This window comes from Diadema antillarum, unplaced genomic scaffold (assembly GCF_040938485.1).
Source record: "Diadema antillarum isolate AM-2024a unplaced genomic scaffold, OU_Dant_1.0 seq00002315_RagTag, whole genome shotgun sequence".
NCBI lineage: Eukaryota > Metazoa > Echinodermata > Echinoidea > Diadematoida > Diadematidae > Diadema > Diadema antillarum.
Window position 1 is genome coordinate 117,193 of NW_027272937.1, and position 19,821 is coordinate 137,013.

Genomic DNA, 19,821 nt, shown 5'->3' on the forward strand with positions numbered 1-19,821 from the left:
TGTCTCATTAAAAGAAAAAGTTAAAAAACCTGACTCCAGGTCTCAACCCAAAGTGTAATATACCATCCCTTTAAACTCTCATATCTTATGTTTCTTAGTTCTTATGTTGTTGTTGTTTTTTTCCAGGTGTACGTGAAGAGTTGATACTTTGACCAAGTATAGTGCATGGCATCGGACTTGAATGAAGGAAGGAACATTTTTGCAAAGTATCTATTTCAGTTCTAACACACGCATTGTCAGTATAAATGTATTTACATACACACTCACACACACAGTTTGAAAGAGTATGGTGAATACCATCCTCCGCTGAGAAATAAACTGGACACCCCCACCACACAACGACGACGACGACGACAACAACAACAACAAACACAACAAAAACAATAACAACAACAACAACAACTCTGGGGCGAGTTTCTTCACTGTGTCTCCCTCTACAGCTTAAATTTGTTAACTGATACCTGTAAATCAACAAACATGTTCGAGCTTGGATTTTTATCAGGCTGATGTGAAAACGCCTAGTGAAAAAACTCGCTCCTGAACCTTCACCCCTCTGAATGATATCTTTCTTTCAACAACAACTCTCAAAGCATTCATGGACAGTTTCCTGGATTGCAGCTTATAGGCGTTTTCACATCAGCCCGATAAAAATCCAAGCTCGAGATATTTTCCTATTTCCCAAGTCAGAAAATAGCGCGCTATTTCGAAACATCGGGCTGATGTGAAAACGCCTTATGACATTAATTCTTCTATGTACTGCTGATAAATATGCTTAAATCATAACAATTAACATTACATTGCAGTGCTTCTATTTAAAACAGATAAACTTTGAATGAATGTGTTACTTGCATTACTTAGTGATCACAAGTTTACAAGCTCTGCTTTAAAGTGAATCACTCTTAGCCATCGCCTTATACTAGGCGTTACAAAAACATTTTCCACTTTTGACCCTTAATAGTTCGTAAACTACATAGCAGATAGCACTGACATTGATGAGCAATAGCTGAATAGTGTACAAGTGTTTTAAAGTTTTGCTTGTTTACACTGAACAGTAGCATGGGTATAGAAACATGAAAATATGCAGCTAAAGTTAGCTTTCTCTCAGAGGTAGTTCAGGTCCGTTTTAGGCCCGAGCTAACGTCAATATTGATGGTTGAGAAAAAATTTTCGCTCTCGCTGGAATCAAAACTGGGGGGGGGGGGGGGGAGGGCAGTATAAAATGGGTATTCGAATTGTACATCAGTGTAAGATTTAAGTAAGCAAGTCAATGGGAGACTTATGATGACATCACATTCTCGAGTTGGCACGCATGAGAATTATGACTTCGTTTGCTGAAGTTTAAAGGGTTTTTTTTTGGGGGGGGGGGGGCAATTGCAGGTGAAACAAAAATCCAGCTTAAAGGGACTGTACCGTACTGGTTGAGGTGGGATTTCATGTTATGAACATTCCTAAGTGAGATAATGAGAAACCTCTTATGAAATATGAAGGAGCAGGTAATTTTAAGAAATATTCAACGTTTATTTGATAAAAATTGGTTTTCGAATGGCTGAGATATCCAAAAAAAAGTGATGATAGTAAAAGGCGGCAGGCCACGCTTTTTATTAGGATCTCTTTGTTTCACCTTGTATTTGGATATCTCAGCCCTTTCAAAACCCATTTTCATCAAATAAACTTTTGATACTCCTTTATAGATTGCATGCTCTTTGACATCTCAGATAGAGTGGTTTCTGAATATCTCGCCAAATGTTAAAAGCCAACAATCCTGCACCTCAACCAGAACTGTACACACCCTTTAAGTACTTCCAAATATAAGTTCTTAAAATGTTAATCAGTGTATACCAAAATGTGAAAATAGTTATAATAAAATTGTTTCTATAGAACAAACAGTCAACAGTTATGGTTTATTGAGAAATATAGTGGTATCTCGTTGTATTTTTGGCTTCATTGCGGAATTTTTGTATGGTATGATCAGCCGATGATGTCTTATGATACAACTGACCTACACATATTATGCATCACAAATTAATGTGATAACTCAAAAACCTTTTTAAGAGAAATTATGAGGGTATGACATCATCAACTCGCTCATTTGAATATTCATAAGGACTGGTCAAGAAATGTCCCCCCCCCCAAAAAAAAAAAGGAAGAGATTTCAAAATGTCACATCTTCCTTATTTCTCATCCGATTTTTGTCATTTTGTATAGTTCTGCAGAGAATAATTTCCTCTTCCTTTTGAAGTTTATTTATTTTTGGGGTGGATTTCATCTTTAAATCACTGCTCCCAATAGTTAACAATGCATTTATTTTTTCTTTCTCTTTATCGGATTACGACGTAACTTCTAGCATTGATTCCATCATGAAGTTCCTTGAGGTCTACACATAGCAAACATCGTGGTGTCAAGTTGCATTGCCGTCAGATCATTCAATTTCTCACATCTTGTGCCTGCTGGAGTCATGTCATCTTGAATAACGTCAAAATAACAGCTACGACAGGCGAGCTGCTTCGAAAACACATGATTACAGTCAGTTGGCTCGTTACCTCCAGAGGTAATGAAGGAAATGTAATTAGCAGGCTGTTACCCCGGCTAGCGGCTGTTGCCACGCAGCGATCTGTTCGGTAGGTCTGACCAGAATTATTTGTCTGCTATTTGCTATGGGACCCTGACGAAAGATGAAGCTCAAGAGTGCAATTCAACAATACATGTAATTTTGTATGAAGAAATGTTTGTGAAATTCCCTCCCACCCCCTCCAGTGTATGGAAGTGGATCGAGCCGGGGGAAGGGGGGGGGGGGGGGGGGCGGCGTGGGGGAGGTAACGATCACTGTAATCCTGTGTTCTCCAAGCTTTGCTTCTATAGCAGTCCCCTACATTTCCAACATTTTTCTTTCTTTTTTGGTATTTGTCTTGAAATTCACAAAATTGTATCACTGTTCATAGCTTGCTTTTCACTGCATAATGTATGATATAACGCGTTATCATGTGGAATCAAAGTTTGTAATCATGATAATAAATTGTATGTTCAAATTCGTGAAATTCTGCCGTCGAGGTGTTTTCATTGCAACTGATTGACAAATTGCCCTACATCGACGTAAATAAGCACTGAATTGATCAGTGTTTTAGTAGTAGCGATGTTAAAAAATCATGGGCGTACATACTCGAGCAGGATTCGAACCTACGACCTCCTGATCTTCAAACAGGTGTCATCTCTACTAGACCACCGAGCTTCCGCCCGACAGTAAGTGTTGGTTCTAATCCTTTTAGCAAGCAACGGGTACTGCGTAATTATTCAAATTCATGAAATAAACTTCTGTCGAGGTGTTTTTATTGCAACTGATTGACAAATTGCCCCATACTTCGAAGTAAATAAGCACTGAATTGATGAGTGTTTTAGTAGTAGCCATTATTAAAAAAAAAAATAATGGGCGTACATACTCGAGCAGGATTCGAACCTACGACCTCCTGATCTCCGGACAAGCGCCATCTCAACTAGACCACGGAGCTTCCGCCCGACAGTGTTGGTTCTAATCAGCATACAACGGGCACTGCGTAAGTTATTCACATTCATGAAATTACCCGCTGTTTCCATATTTTTTCCCTAATGCTTTTATTCCTTGACCCGTGTCTTCAGCTACAAGGTATAGTAGGCCTACATGATATGAGCTCATTTACTAAAGAGATCGATCATTATTCTTTGCTCGAAAGCATATCGTAAATGTTCGTTTCTCATGAAAGAACGCACATGACATTGTAATATGTCACTAATGTGCGCTTATTAGCCAATATGTATTATTCATCGAGCAATAGATATCACTTGCAAGTAGTGCTAAGGTTAAAATATCCCTTCGTGACTGATGAGCACTGTCTGATGAATTATTTTGGCATGAGTTTACTCTCTTTCCTTTTGGCATTTTATCACATTCTCTCACTGTCAATGTCACGTTATTGTGGAAGAGTACAGACTATATGCAGCATTCGGTAAAACAATACATGTCAGCTGCTTCTAACGATAATCCATTTAATATTAAGGAGCCGAAACTGTTAGAAATGTTCATGTTACTTGTTCACCATCTCGGGATTGGCGATTACAAGATTTCATAGTACGGATGAGCCGCTGGTTGCGTGCATACAAGCTTGGTCAGCGCCAGTATGCATTGGTGCGTCACTTTAATTCACTTTGGGTCTTTGCCATTCCATTCGGTTTTAGTCTGAAATTATTCAATTTTTAGACAAGAAAAGTGCCTTTATTTTTCATTTTGGTCTTTAAACAATTGATAAATAATACCTTTCAGGAGGTACATGGGGGGGGGGGAACTCGTTTTGTCCCCCCCAAAAAAAAAAAATTATTTTTTTTTATTTTATTTTTTTTTTTGGGGGGGGGGAACAAGTGCTCCCTCCCCCCCCCCCCCCCCGGCTTCCGGTGCCCTTGAGTATACTGATGGCTTCTGGTCAACTACAGCTACTGTAAACAACACTAAAATACTGACAAAAGCATATATATAAACAATTATTATAAACAGACAGAGCTAAACCTTTCTCTACAAACAAAACACTGTGAAGTTGAACACTAGGGGGAAAGGATAGTATCCAAACTCACTGCAAAAGATGATGGATGTTCAATCGATCAAGCGCGTGCCAATTTGGTGAAGTGATGATATTTTTGCGGGTATTTTCGTCCCACCATTCTTCAATCAGACTGTACTAAGAGAACCCATTTCTCTTTCTTTCTTTCTTTTTTTATCACCTCGGTGAGAACCATGACCGTCTATACACTAGGGAGTCCTATCATGGAAGAAATGCGCTGGTTGCAGCTCACCCCCCCCCCCCCCCCACACACACACACGACTTTCAAACGCAAAAAGTAATCCCAATGGAAACTTCTCGTCTCAGCGGTTAGACCTTAGAAAGACCCCCCCCCCTCCCCCACATAAAAAACCCTCCCTGCATGATCCATCAAACGTTTCCCGATAAAATGCTCAGTGAGCCATGCTTTACAGTGCTTTTTTTTTAATATTATGAGTACATGTATATTCTGGAGAGTCACGCTTCAATCACGCAAACCTATCGTGCATGTTGAGAGGGGGGAGAACAGTTGGCAGGACAACTCTCGTGTGCTGAAATGGATCACCACTACGTTCGAAGTTGAACGCAGACAAGCAGAGGCACTCTGTGAAATGAGTGGTTGCCGTAGCGCCCCCGGGTCTGTCTGAGTGTCATGCAAATTAGAATTCACCGTTACGCAATCTTGTCGGGAGACTCCACACAAGTTTTGTACGTTCTTACACCGCACCCCCGTCACTAACCGTACCGCGCCCAAACACACATATAGGAACGGAGCGAGAACAGACAATAAGCCCCTCGTAGAACAGACGTGCGTGCCAAGATGTCGATGCCTCGTAAGATTTCACTGATTTGCCACCTGCGTGAGTGTCTGTCTCGACAGAGAGTGCGACCTGGCACCAATGTCGTCACCTTGCCGCCGACATGGCGGTCATTGCTGAGAGCGACATCGGCGTGCCACATGCCTTCGAGACACGCCTCGTACTCGTCGTCGTTTGAGAACGCTGCAGCTTCCCGCGCTTTTTCCAGCCCCAGCCTGAGCGCGGAGCTGGCACACACATCCCTCTGTCTGGATGCCTTCAATCACGACGCGCCACTCACGGCGTCTTGGAATGACTACACTCCCATCGAGTGGGCATCGACCTCGGAAGATGGTCAAATGGTGTCCGTGAGATGGGTTGACGGGGAGGTGCAAGACTACCCAGCCGTCTGGCTCCGAGATAACTGTCACTGCGAGAGATGCTGCCATCACCTGACACACACTCGTAGTACCTATGTCACGGATCTCAACTTGGAAGTGAGTAATACGTCTGTAATATCCGCAGTCATTATATAAGGAAATTTGAAAAGTGTTGATAATGAAACTGTTATCCCCTCCCACACCCTAGCAGACCGTAAGTGAGTGGAGAGTAAAATGTTGCTTATAACTCAGTGGATGTGAATTAGATTCTGTAGCCAATCCCTCAACAGAATAGTTTAATAAATTTTATTCACTGCAAATAGTGTTCGAACGAAATTTCTAATCATTTTGATTTTTTTTTTCCGTAGATGGAAATTTCATTTTTGAAGAGCGCGTATTTCGGAAATCTTTTTTCGGCAAACTCTGTATATTTCCAAAAATGGTTTGTGCTGAATGCGTCCTCTCGAAAACTCAGACACACAAAGCGCTACATGGAAAAAAAAATGTCGCACTAAGCGTTTCGAGAATAGTGCAATTCCTTACCTCACAAGGCTGTTGAATTCTACATCAATGTAAATCATTTTGAATTGTTATCCCGGGTTAAGATTACTGACAAGTCTCTGTGTGATGAATGATGACACGCCCCTCATACTCATACTCATTCCTTACAGTCTTTTTTTTCCCCTCTCTCTCTCCTTCAGCCTTTTACTTCTTTCTCTCCTTTTAACCTCCTCCTTTCCTGTTCAGAAAAGGTTATCAAGGTCATAACCTCTATGTCATTACCCTATGGCATAATACAAATGAGTTTTATTATGTTATTTTCTTAATGGATTACTTTTCTGATTACGTCACTATTGGATTCCTGAGTAAAGTTGTACATGCATATGGCTGTGTTTGTTTGTATACCTATGTGTGCATACACACATTCACGTAGTCCTTCTTTGTCTCTCCTTCTCCCTCTCTATCTTTACTAGACCCCTCTTTTACCCATTCTACCATGTTCTTCCAATCTGCTCTACCAGGTGAAAGCTTTCATTGACTCTGTTTTTATTTTGATGGGGCCACATTCCCTATCACGTTGCTGTATCTCCTTGTCTTTACAATTCTTATATGTGCGGTCCACGATATGTATGTATTCATTCTTGTGAAAGTTAAATAGGATATAGATTTGTTATTTTCTCATTCTGCACCCCCATACAAACGTCCGTAGTAATGTATGCACATGCATAAGTCTGTGTATGTATGTATGTATGTGTATACCTGTATGATGTATTACATACACATCCAGAATTTGCTAGACCCTCCTTTTTTTTATCCAATTTGTTTTGTCCTTCCCATCTCCCCCGGCAGGCGAAAACTTTCACTGATAATGTTATCATTTTTGATGGAGCAACTTTTCTGACTATGTTGCTGTTCATCACCGGGTATCTTTCTATTTTCCCAATATCTATTAACAAATATGTGTGGTTTATGATATGTATCTTACTGAGAAAGCTACGCAGAATATCAATATGTTATTTTGTAACCCTGCCCCCTTATACAAAGGTTCGCACATGGTATGTGACTACATGCAAAAGGCTGTGTATTTGTGCGTATTGTGCATGATGTATTGTATACACATACTTATTGCCTTTATCTCTCCTTCTCCCTCTATCCCTCTCGTATCTCTATACTCTACATCTCTTCCGTATATTGCTTTGAGAATCACCCCCATAAAGCTATTTTTTAAATAAATCTGCAATTCTAAATGGAGAAATATGACATTTTTATGTATATTTTTATGTATATTTTTGGACAGTTAGAGGAACTATTCTGTGAGTTTGATGTTGTTATTTGGATTATGTTTAAAGAAGAATGTGGGTCACGGGTATTTTTAGGGGTCGGATGAGAGTGCTAGGGTATATGTTTCATTTGATAATCTAGTCATTAGAATAAAATTTGGTTATGAAATATACACACAAAAAAATCAGTTGATATAATTATATTGGGGTTGTGCAATCACATTTTTAAATTTTTAAATATTTTATCTTTGGTTATCATCAGTCATGCAAACCTGATGTTTTGTGTATGATGTTTTGTAGTTTTATTGGAGTAGAGGCAAACCAGCCGTCACAGTATTTTGATATAGTTCTGCTTGTTTTGACAAATGTGGAATATGTTCTTATCTTGCATGATATATTATATCGGATAATGCTCAACTTATTGATTTGCATACTTATGATATTTTCCCACTCAATTCTATCACACGTGCAAATGCTTTACTCTGTAACCGTCTGAATGTTTGAATTTGTATGTATATATTTTATGTGATATTATACGCAATTTAGCCCTCGGGCTACGAGATGTGATATGAATAAATAAACCTTTCAATAAATAAATAAATCTTTTAACGAAAAAAAAGAGAGAAAAGCTAGGACATACTTGCATTTGAACATAGAATTTGGGTTTTTTCCCCTCTTGTCTATAAAATCACTAAAGATATTTTCATAATAAATCTATCCCGAGCTGCGAGAAACTATGGGGCTCGAGTAAGCATGGTAAGCACTGGTAAGTAAGTTCTCTGGCGTAGAAAAGGGAGAAAGAAAAATCATGAATTCCAATGCAGCTGTGCATTCCTGCACGTGCACGCTCATAGTTCTGAGCGGTGGCACCCCTGGTAGACAGAAATGTCCGTCTGTCCGGAGGAGTATGATATATATATATACATTATATATATATATATATATATATATATATATATATATATATATATATATATATATTTCACTTTTATGGCTCTCCACCGAACAGGAGTTGATTGAAGCCAGACATGTAATCTCCGCGGAACATATCCCCGACGACCAGATACAGACCGATATCTTTCTTTCGGTCAACCAGCTACCGGCCGCCCTGCCGGGTGGCACCTCCCCCTGCTCCAGCTTGTATTTTGTGGTATGAAGTATGCTAGAATTCCGATGCAGAATACAAAATGGCAGTAGCATAATTAGCGCCCGAAAGATGTATGGCAAGACTTCCCTATTATTCCCCCATCCCCACCACATGCCAAATGTGTGTGAGTGCGTACATCTCACACGTAGCTATAAACTAAACAATAATGAGTACACTGGTAGTGCAAGGCAAAATGAGGGAGGGGACTTTTAATGAAGTCTTTCCAGTAATACGTGACTAAACACAAATCTTTGCCAACAGATCATTTCCCCGGTCTGGTGTAGGCGTAATTTATAAGAGAAAGTGTTGCATGACACCCGAGGTGAAATATAGATTCGTGAGCTGAGGAGCTGAACACAATGTGGTAATCACAACATACATTGTATTATGTTGTTGTTGTTTCGGTTTTAATGGCGTGCATCACTTGGGGTTGAGTATTTATATGATTATTGGCTGGTTAGTCTCAAGTTCATGCTGTGTAATAATAATGTCCCTGCCTCGGGTGCGCATCATCAGTAAGTCTGACAGAAAGTGAGTTTTGTACCTATGCAACTATGATGCTATGAGTGACCGGACCAGCATAATCTTAAATGAATAACATCCTGGCCCCTTAGTATAGTATATAGCTACAGGTCAGAGAATGTTGTAGTTTGACTCTAGCGAGTATCTTGGTGCTGAAAGGGTGGGGAAGAAGAAGAATATATTATGATAGGAGCTTGGGGGTTTAGAAGGAGGGGGGTCACTCAAACAGAGGACAAGAGGAATGAAGTGTGACGTTGCATCAAAAATCAGTACAGGTAAAAGCTGACCAAAAGATCGGTTTGTATCTGCCATGGTCGTTGGGGATATGTTCCGCGGAGACTGCGTCTGGCTTCACGGATCCCCTCCTATACGGAGGAGAGTGATAGCGTCGATGAAAATAAAAGACTCCTCCGGACAGACGGATCTTTCTGTCTACGGTTACCCCGCTTAGAGTCCCCCTGTCTAGGAGGACCTCTGGAGGATGTGCTAGATGAAAATTAGCCATTTTTTTACAAAGTCAGTGGGTGGTAAGAGAAAAAGGTACAATTATCCGAATAAAAAAAGGAAAAAATAATAAGAAGAAGAAATAATAAAACAAAAGAAAGAAAACGGAATGGAATGGACCAGACTGGAGAAGAGTAACAATAACATCACAACTCGTTCTAGCCAGTAGAGCTGTAATATGTATTACATAGATTGGCTTCCAGACGGTGTGCCTGTACTTTTTTTACTTCAGAAAATATCAACGCCCTCTAATGGCGAAAGAATCTGAATTATCACTCTGTAATACAGCAGAAAAGACTCTTTCAATTCATACATTGGCAACAATGAATGCGTGTGCTTTGAATTCGAGCACCTAATCAAAATGCACTGAACTGAATACAATTTTAGGAGCAAAAAGTAGAAAAACACGCTTTAACGGAGTACTATTATATTGAAAGATAGAAAACTTACAAGCGCAAATGCGCATTTAATATGAAAACTATAGAAGTACAAGACAACATTATTAGCTTTTTTTCGTAAAGTGTTACCAGTAAATTCTAGTATTTCATTTGAATTTTGTGCCGAAATACAGCTTGTAACCCACATAAATGTGAAACAATTTCTTCGTCTCCAAATTTTGTCTTGGAGCTAGAACGGCGCCGAGCATGACTTCAAAGTGAAAAAAGAATGTCAGACATAACATCGCAATACTCTATAGAATCCAAATATGTAGGAAAAGCATAATTATGCAAAGGCAACATCGCATTTTGTGGAATAGACTACAGATGGGGAAAAGGTCTGGGAACCAGTGTAGGGGTTGACAAGGACAATGATTTTGCATTCGCAAAAGATAGGAAGTTATTGGACTGAAAAACATTGCCTTGACATGTTATGACTAAAATGAGCTAGGTTTCTTGTGTTTTTACTACAACCCGTCTCATGAAGGGATACGGAAACAATAAAAGACATATACAGAAAGGAAATGAGGCTGGATATTGCAACATTATTTTTTTTAATTAAAATAATGAAGGAGGAACCACATAACATCCGTTGTTACATTAAAATCCGTCATTTTCGAAAAAAAAAAGAATGAAAGGGGCGCATTAACATCATTTTGTCAGAGTATGTTAGAATTGCCAATACGGGAGGAAGTAAATGTTTCCATTAATACATCGATGTATAGATGCGGTGAGTGCAGGAAGATTATTTCAACCCCGTAAACATTTGGGAACCTCGGACATATTCAAACATTAATATTTAAAGAGTCACAACAGGACAGAACAGGTTTATTTTGTCTGCTGAGAGGCAGTAAGGAGAGACCTTACAACTGGGTTCCCTGGAGTATTTTAAGGCTCAAGGACAGTTTGCTCAAAGTCTTGAAACATTATTTTGTTTGTCGGAGCCATCATCACCACACCGACCAGCCGTACTAAAGTTTCGCTCACTTCCGGTGGGGAAGATGTGTCTTCTCTCACTATGCTGCCCCTTTGTTCCCAGCATATCCCTTTATAGCCCAGGCTATTTTGAAACTGTGAAACCCCCCCCCCCCCCCCCCCATATTCTCGCCAGTCAATCCCTGGATCGTGGCGAAAATCGGCACGCACGTTGCCCATTACGTTAGCTTTAAAGGCATCATTTACCATTTGCAGATGAAACAAAGCCCCAGAGTTAGTGCTTCGAAATACATGTAGTTCTAGAATGTGAGTCTGGAATAGAAACAACCAATGTAAAAATTTGAATCAGTATACAGTAATTAATGTCAAGTATTGTTGAATATGCTAAATGTGAACAATAGTTATAATAAAACTGTTTCTAGACTAAACCGTCTACACTCGGTTATGATTTATTCAGAAAAATAGTTATATTTTAGGCTTTAATGGGGGAATTTTACTTGGTAGGATGTTTTGTGATACAACTGTCCTACACATATGCATCAAAATGATGTGATATCTCGAACATTTTTTAAATCATTGTTCTCATTGGTAAACAGTAGGTACCTATTTTCCCCAAACATAGCAGTTTTCTCCAAACTTGATTAATTTTAAAGCTAAGAGGAATTAAAGGTTTACTTGATGAAAATCGGTTTTGAAATGGCTGAGATATATCCCAAAAACAAAGTGTTCGTAATGAAAGGTGGGACCAACCTTTTAATAGAAACGCTTTGTTTTATTGTGTTTTTAATATCTCGGTTTTCATCAAATAAACTTTCAATTCCTCGTATAATTGTATGCTCTTTAATATTTCATATAAGTGGTTTATATTTATCTGGCAAAGAGATACAACCTGAATGATGGAGAGTGTGTGAGGGAGAGAGAGTGACAAAAAAACGTGACGTCAAGTAAAGACAGATAGATCCATTCCAAGGACATTCATGCTTTGTATACTTATGTGAAGCCATGCAATCAATAGGCTAGGCCCTCGTGGTGTCAAACAGGGAGCGAAAAGCTGAAGAGCGGAAACCGACTGTGGGGCTTCGGTTTACAGGAGTACTCGCCTAGTAGCAGTTCTTCCTAGGTCCAACACCAGTTGGTCAAATTCTCGAATCGTTTATATACACCAATATAAGTAGTACTGTCAATAACATAATATGCGCTGTATATACAGATATTTTTGCGAATGGGACGTCACAGACATTTTCTCGAGATGTTGTTTGACACAGAGGTCTTTGAAGCCCACTATTGCCGAACGCATGGCGACATTTTCGCGCGTTGTTGAATTCGCGGTCCAACTGTGGTTCGCAAAATTCATGAAAATTAAACCCTCGCAAAAATAACAGTTTATACAGAGTATACAAAATGAAATGATGCACAGGACCAGGGACAGAGTGGATCAGTGAGAATTGGATGCACGAAATCCACGAGGGCGGCAAGTTTGTTTTAGACACTTTCCAAAGTTAAATGACAGCATCTAATTCTCACTGATGCACGAAACAGGCATGTGCATCATTCGTTTTATGAAATGGGCCTGTAAATAAATGAAATTCAACTTTTTTTCCCCGTCATGCGTCCGGTATACCTACGACACTATACAATGCTTGAGCTATACGTTCGGATTTTACCGGACGCATGGCCATGCATTCGGAGATTTCCGGACGCTTGGGCTCACTGTGAATCAGTAAAAATCAATGCATGATGATTGGCCATCATGATTGCAGGGATTCTAAAGCCCGTTTTTATAATCAGGTAGTATAATTACCATTTGGTCGAACTATCACTTCGTCTTTAGTGTCTACTGTGGATGATTAATTATCCTTTCGCCGAATAGCCTATTGGTTCAATTGCCACATCGTCTATTTATAGTCCATAGTGAGCCTAATGTGTAATGGGTCTATTTCCATTTCGTCTATTTCCGACAGGTCTATAATACCTGTCTAATTTCCATCTGATCTATACAAGCTACTTCAACTCATTGATCACAATTTCGGTAGGGGAAAAACCCCAAATTGTAAATTTTATCGACAAAACCAATATCGATGTTCCATTTAATTCACACTAAAGACCTATAAATCAATGATCATGATGGTGTTTCATAATAGGCATATTAATCAATGTTATTGCCGTCTTATCAAAATAATCAATAGTTGTATCAATCCTATACATTAGCTTTAACGTGTGAAGATAATTTGTGACATAAAATCAAAACTACAACTATAATATAAGGGAGCGAGCGTATGATATTGGTTGCGCCAAAATAATAAAGGACGATGACGTCTTAGACTCAGTCCTCACAAGCTGCACAAGGCTTAAAGGGTAAGTCGACCTTCATAGGCATGTGGATTGAGTAAATGCAGCAATATTAGCAGAACACATCAGTGAAAGTTTGGGGGAAATCAATCAATCCGTTCAAAAGTTAACAATTTTTGAAGTTTCTACCCAGTCACTGCAGGATGAGAAAACTACCAAAGTTTGTGATGATGTCACATGTGTAAAAAGATATAAAGAAAATTCAAAGAAAATTCAATATATTTTCACTTTTCTCACATAATAAAAGAACAATTGACTTGCCTCTTTCAGAAGGCAGGGAAACCCCTAATATACGTCAGAGACAAGTCGAGGAAAATAATTGAATGTGCACTTTTTTCAAAAAATAAAATTTTGGGAAATCTTTGTATTTTCCTTATGTCGTTCTACGCATGTGTCATTTACACAGTAATAACCTTCTCGTCCAGCGGTGACTGTACAGAAACTTCCAAAATTCATAACTTATGAACGGATTGCCCGATTTCTCCCCAACTTTCACTGATGTGTTCTACTAATATTACTGCATTCACTCAATTCACAATGTTTATGAAGATGGACTTGTCCTTTAGCTGCATTAATTTCTAACTAAAATATTTCATTGCTTTTCATATCTCTATGTATTGTTATGCTGTAATCAACGAGCATCAAAATGAAGAAGTAGGACTGAAGTAGTCAGTTATAGTTACTGATAGATCATTTTAGCAAAAACACTATAAAAACAATCTTCGTGTACAAATCGACAGAAGCGTGTGGTGCTGCCATCATCATCTTATTCAATTTGTATATACCGGGTACTGATCATGTAATCTCAAGGCATGATTATAAACGTTCCAGTAAACTAATGTATATGGTTTCTGTATTGATATTTTTCGCTGCTGTCTGTAGACGGAAGTGAAGTCTGCGTCGGTCATGGAGGGCGGTCAAGTTCTGTCCGTGATCTGGAGCGACACCCACCTGGGAGACTTCCCTGCCAACTGGCTTCGCGGACATCGCTTCGACGCGTCCTCTCCCGACCCCATCGAAGGCGCCCAGCGCGTCCTCTGGGGATCCGACGTCATGGACGTCAGCGACTTCAGGACCTTCGACTTCCAGGAGGTGATGGAGAGCGACGACGCCCTCTACCGGTGGCTCCGGCTCCTGCACGACTTCGGCATCGGGATCCTGAAGAACGCCCCCAAGAAGCAAGGACAGCAAGTTGTTCTGCAGAACAGACTCGGCTACGAGTCCCCGGCGCCGTCTTCCTCTGGGTGAGTGTCTCCATTATGAACATACAAGTTTCCAAAGAGAATCAAGTTGACTAGAGAGCAGCTCTGCACCATTTAAAATTGGATTTTGATAGGTATAATGGAGTACTAAAACCCAAATGATTGATGTCTTTTTTAATCGTGGCGACTAAAACAGTGAACAATTTTTTTATTTACGTCGATGAAAATAAATGGCAATTTGTCATTCAGCTTCAACAAAAAATTACTCGACGCCGCAAGAATTCATTTTATTTGATTCGGCTACGATTTCACAGAGTAGGCCTACCCGCAGATAAAGGATTAGAACTAGCACTGGCTGTTGGGCTGAAGCTATTGGATACAACCCACGGTCTAGTAATCAGGAGATCATTTGTTTGAGTCCGACCCGAGTATTGATGTTTTGCTATCTTTATTTTTCAATGGCTATACCAACAAAACACTGAATAATCGGTACTTATTTACGTCGATCAAGGGCAATTTGTCAAATCAGTTGTGACGTTACCAACTCACATATTCTATGCTATTGGTGTGCACAAAGCTCATGTGTATGTTCGATTATCAAGCAACTGTAAAACTTCTTCCCTGAAAAAGCCAGCTAGTTGCATACCCCGCAACAAAGATATTGAGTTGATAAACCACACTAACAGAAAAAAAAAAACAGAAGGAAAAAGCAGAATTTATTGAAGATTAATTTTTGTATGATGGGAGACGGGCATGCAGAATGATGTCATAATTAAAATTTCATCTCTGATACTTGGCATATATTGTGAGTGCTATGCCTGTACTCTATCCCGAATCTTTCAGAGCGCGCGCAAGTACACACTGACACGCACCCACACATAGTACACCAATCTCCTCTGTTTTCCACTCGTTGCAGAATTCTAAACCAAGCCAAGCTCCACCTGAAGAAGAACCATCCGCTGTACACCGAGAAGGGCCTACAGCTCCACACCGACTTGGCGTACTACACACAACCCCGTGGAGTGAGTATCTTGGCAAACTTTGGGACGTTCACAACATTTTCGGTGGATCCCTGTGTGGTAGATCGCAGCCATTACCTGGAGAATTCTATGTAAAGGTTTAGGGAGTTACATGAATGTAAGGAAAGATGCAAACTTCTTGCTTCCTTTTCTTTCTCCATCAATCCTTGGGCAAATTTTCCTTTTAGATTTTGAATATACATGTGGTTTTTAAGATCATTTTTCGTAGAGTACGATGTAGTTCTAGATGTTCCACGACAGGCAGTGACAGGTGTGTTTCTTGATGCCAAGATGGGTGCTTGTGGAATGGAGTGGAGAAGCTGTACGGGCGAAGCGGTACCCGGATCATGCTTGGAACTGGCTATCGTTTCACCCTGGACATGGCGGATCTTGTGAGAGCTAGCAGCATCTTTTGATTCCCCGAATTTTGTGTATTTTTCTCAGGTGTTTTTTTTTTTCTTTTTTGAAACTTTTTTTTGAGACTTTTTGTTTTCCTTGCTTTGCAAGTAGACTGTAGCGAATCTGTGATATATATCTTTCAGCCTCGTCTTGCCTCCACAGTTTCAACTCTTTCACTGTATTCAACAAGTTTCCGGTTCCGGGGGAGACAGTCTACTGGTCGATGGATTCAAAGCCGCCGAAGACCTCAGGTCAACCAGTCCAGAAGCCTTCAAGATTTTGACTTCAGTCCCCTGGGAGTATAAGCTCGCATTTGAAAATAACTATCACGTCGCTCGGCACAACTCCATCAGGTAGTTTTCCATTAAACCCCAAAATGAACGCTACTCACAGAACTCTTTAGCTGGAAGAGAAATGCTCACGCGCATCCGCATTTTTTTTCCCTGCTTGCGCGCGCGCGGGTGGAGTGGTCCGTGGCGTGCCTCGATCCCGTCCATGGGAGATATACGGGGTGCACGCGCGAGTCATATCTTACCCTGCTATGGTATCCACTGCTCGTATGCGGCTCTGTAACGCACGTGACCAGATTTCTCTTCCACTGATGGGAGTTTATTGGCGCATTAATTTATAGGTTCAGGGTAAGACTAGACACTTCACCTGTTTGACATCACTGGTATTCCTCCGCCCCAAAAGATGTGGGAAGGTATAATTACATTCAGTATCTAATGTGACTACTTTAACATAGCACTATCTCCGTCAACCATTTTGTGATTAATTTTAAGTTACATTTTCCGAAAAAATAAGTTGATCCCTAAGTAAAAGGTCCCATTTTGTTTTCATCCAAGCAACGTATTGTCATTATTAAAGGAGAATTCTGGACCAGTTACAAAACTGAAAATTTGATCGAAATGGGATGAAGATTGGGGACGTTATGAAAGTGTGAAATTTCGCTTATATTCACAAAACAGTTTTTGTACAGTCAATGTGAATATGCAAATAGGAATCTGATGTCATCGCCTCACAACTTGCCATAATTATAGTTCGTACATGCAGTGTCGAAATTTCTAGTTTTATGCTCAAACGCAATTATGCCCCTATCTCAACTCCTGATATTTCTGGCTGATCAGTAATTTGTAGTTATAACTCTGCAACCAGGAATAACATTATGCTTTACGCGTTTATAGCAGAAAATTAAATTCTCATCACTTTTTTTTTTTTGATACACGATCAATGGAAAACTTGTGAGGTGATGAAATCAGCTCGCTCATTTGCCTATTAGCATGGCCGGCGCCACGTTTTTAAAAGTGGGGCCCACTTGCGGGTTTCATCAGCTAAGCAACTTGTGGTGCCACTTCCGGGTTTCTTCAGCTGACAAGAAAAAAAAAAAATCTTCAGCGCAAGAACAGGCCTTATACCGCACTCACTCTTCAAGGTTTTCATTCTATTTCTAGTGTTACTTTCGGGTAAGAAAAAACTGGGGGCCCAAAATGGTGACACCCTTTGTATGTGCAAAAAAAGTCAGGGGGTGGGGGCCGCCCCCCTCCGGTTCCGTCGGGCATGATTAGTATCAACGTTTCCTGGGCAACGTTTCAAAAACTGTCGTGCAAAAATTAGGAAATCTTCAAGATTTCATTACTTCCTTGCTTTTAATCCGATTTGATCAATTTTTTACTGCTGTGCTTTTAAAAAAATTCATCTTTCTTTTCAGACTAACAGTAACTGGTCAAGAATTTCTCCTTTATAGTGCACTTCCACGATATACTCAAGGTGGCTGTAATATGAGGATAAAATCAGAATGGTATAGGCGTTCCATCAAGACTGGACCTGAAATAAGTAGGCCTACATTCACGGAATTATTAAAGTTCCTCACCTTTTTATGCGAACAATACAATTTTAAGTTAATCAAATCTAAAGAAGTGATGATGTCATCACGACATCACATTTTATCATTGGACTGATCATGAATCTTCAACAGATTTCATTTCATGACGTGAATTTCATGTGGAAAAAAGACTTATCTTTCGCATCAAATTATCTTGTAGCGTAATTTAGCTAGCAACGATGACGTTAATAAGGGAAGAGTTTGTGGTTTGCAAGATAATCTACCAAAAGCGTGCGTGCTTCAACGATAGTTGTGTATACAAACCAACGAGAGAAGGTTTGAGGTGATTATTATCATAATGCCCCACGTGAGTTCAAAATATCACGTGATGAATTTGAAGAGTTACTGCAAAACGAGCTAAATCCATTCTTCTTATAAGTTGAGATATTTGTGATTACAGGTGCTAAAAAACGAAAGAAAATAATAAAATACGCGATATTTTTAATCATACCTTCTATATTCCTTGTTATGTTACAAGTGAGGTATTACTGGAAATGTTTTATTTTGCTCTATCTGATGATGGACTTACATTGAAATGTTTAAAAGTGGCGCTTGGTTCATTTTGCATCTATTGTACCAATTTGCGTTTACATTAAAAAAAAAAAATAGACCGCCTCGGTACCGTAATACTTTTTGGTGTGACAGGGGTCTAGGTCCAATTTTCATGGAATCTCCCGACCATTCTGTCCTTATACTGATTTTACTCTGAGAATGAAAGCCAGCCGTGTTGTGAAATTGCGCTAGAAGTCATAAATATGACGTTCCTAATACGATTCTTTCTCTTCTTCTCCGTATCCGGGCACTTACCCCCTGGGCAACTACCCTCCGGATAACTACCACCCGGATAATTACCCCCCAGGTCTATTCCCCCTTAGGTCAACTACCCCCCGGACAACTACCCTCCTAGGGCAATCACCCTCCAGGGCCATTACCCCCTAGGAAAACTACCACCCGGTCATCTACCCTCCTAGGGCAACTACCCCCAAGGGCAATTACCCCTAGGACATCTACCCCCGGATAACTACCCCCTGGGTAACTACCCCCTGGATGACTACCCCCGGATAACTACCCCCCAGATAACTACCACCCGGATAACTACCCCCTGGATAACTACCCCCCGGATAACTACCCCCTGGATAACTACCCCCCGGAGAGCTACCCCCTGGGTAACTACCCCCCGGAGAACTACCCCCCGGATAACTACCCCCCCCCCCCGGATAACTACCCCCCGGATAACTACCCCCCGGATAACTACCCCCGGATAACTACCCCCAGGATAACTACCACCCGGATAATTACTCCCCGGATAACTACCCCCAGGATAACTACCACCCGGATTACTACCCCCCCCCCCATTAACAATACCCCGAACCCCCCCCCCCCCCCGCCCCCTCCTGATACTTACCTACTGGACAACCCTCCCTCCCCGCCCCCCGAAAGTTACCACCCGTCGTATATTTTCCATAAGTTCATAACACCATATCAGAAGATGCACCTTTCTCTTACACTGTCATCACTCTTTTGGCTTGTCATTTATTTTCTACCGTTATAACACATGATAGACGATAAACATAAGAAAAGGAGAGTTGATTTCACTGCAATTCATATTCCCTTAACATTAGCGAGGGACTCTTCGATATAAAGCCATAATTTCTGATAGGATCCGGGCACGTTTTTATGAAAGTTATCAGTCCTGACAAGCTGTCAGTTCCACACAATTACCAATCGTTGTAGGTCGATCAAAGCAGGTCCATGGTAACAAGTCAGTGACTCGAGCTTATCAATCAAGCAGAACCCATGGTTTTATTGAAATTATTAGATACTAACAAGATGTCATAACTGGCAACTTTTATCAAAAGGTGCCCTAATCTGTCATGAGAGTAAAATTACAGCTTGTTTTACAT

General features: G+C 40.3%; 1 protein-coding gene across 1 annotated transcript; it reads left to right on the forward strand.

Moving 5' to 3' along the window:
• Nucleotides 1–5,382: 5,382 nt before the first annotated feature.
• On the forward strand, nucleotides 5,383–16,388 carry LOC139714558 (gamma-butyrobetaine dioxygenase-like; the record flags this gene model as incomplete). The annotated part of the gene is made up of 4 exons (XM_071626252.1): nucleotides 5,383–5,856; nucleotides 14,298–14,659; nucleotides 15,534–15,639; nucleotides 16,198–16,388. Coding segments are annotated over exons 1-4 (1,133 nt in total), but the record flags the coding sequence as incomplete, so codon positions are not given.
• Between the last annotated feature and the right edge of the window lie 3,433 nt (nucleotides 16,389–19,821).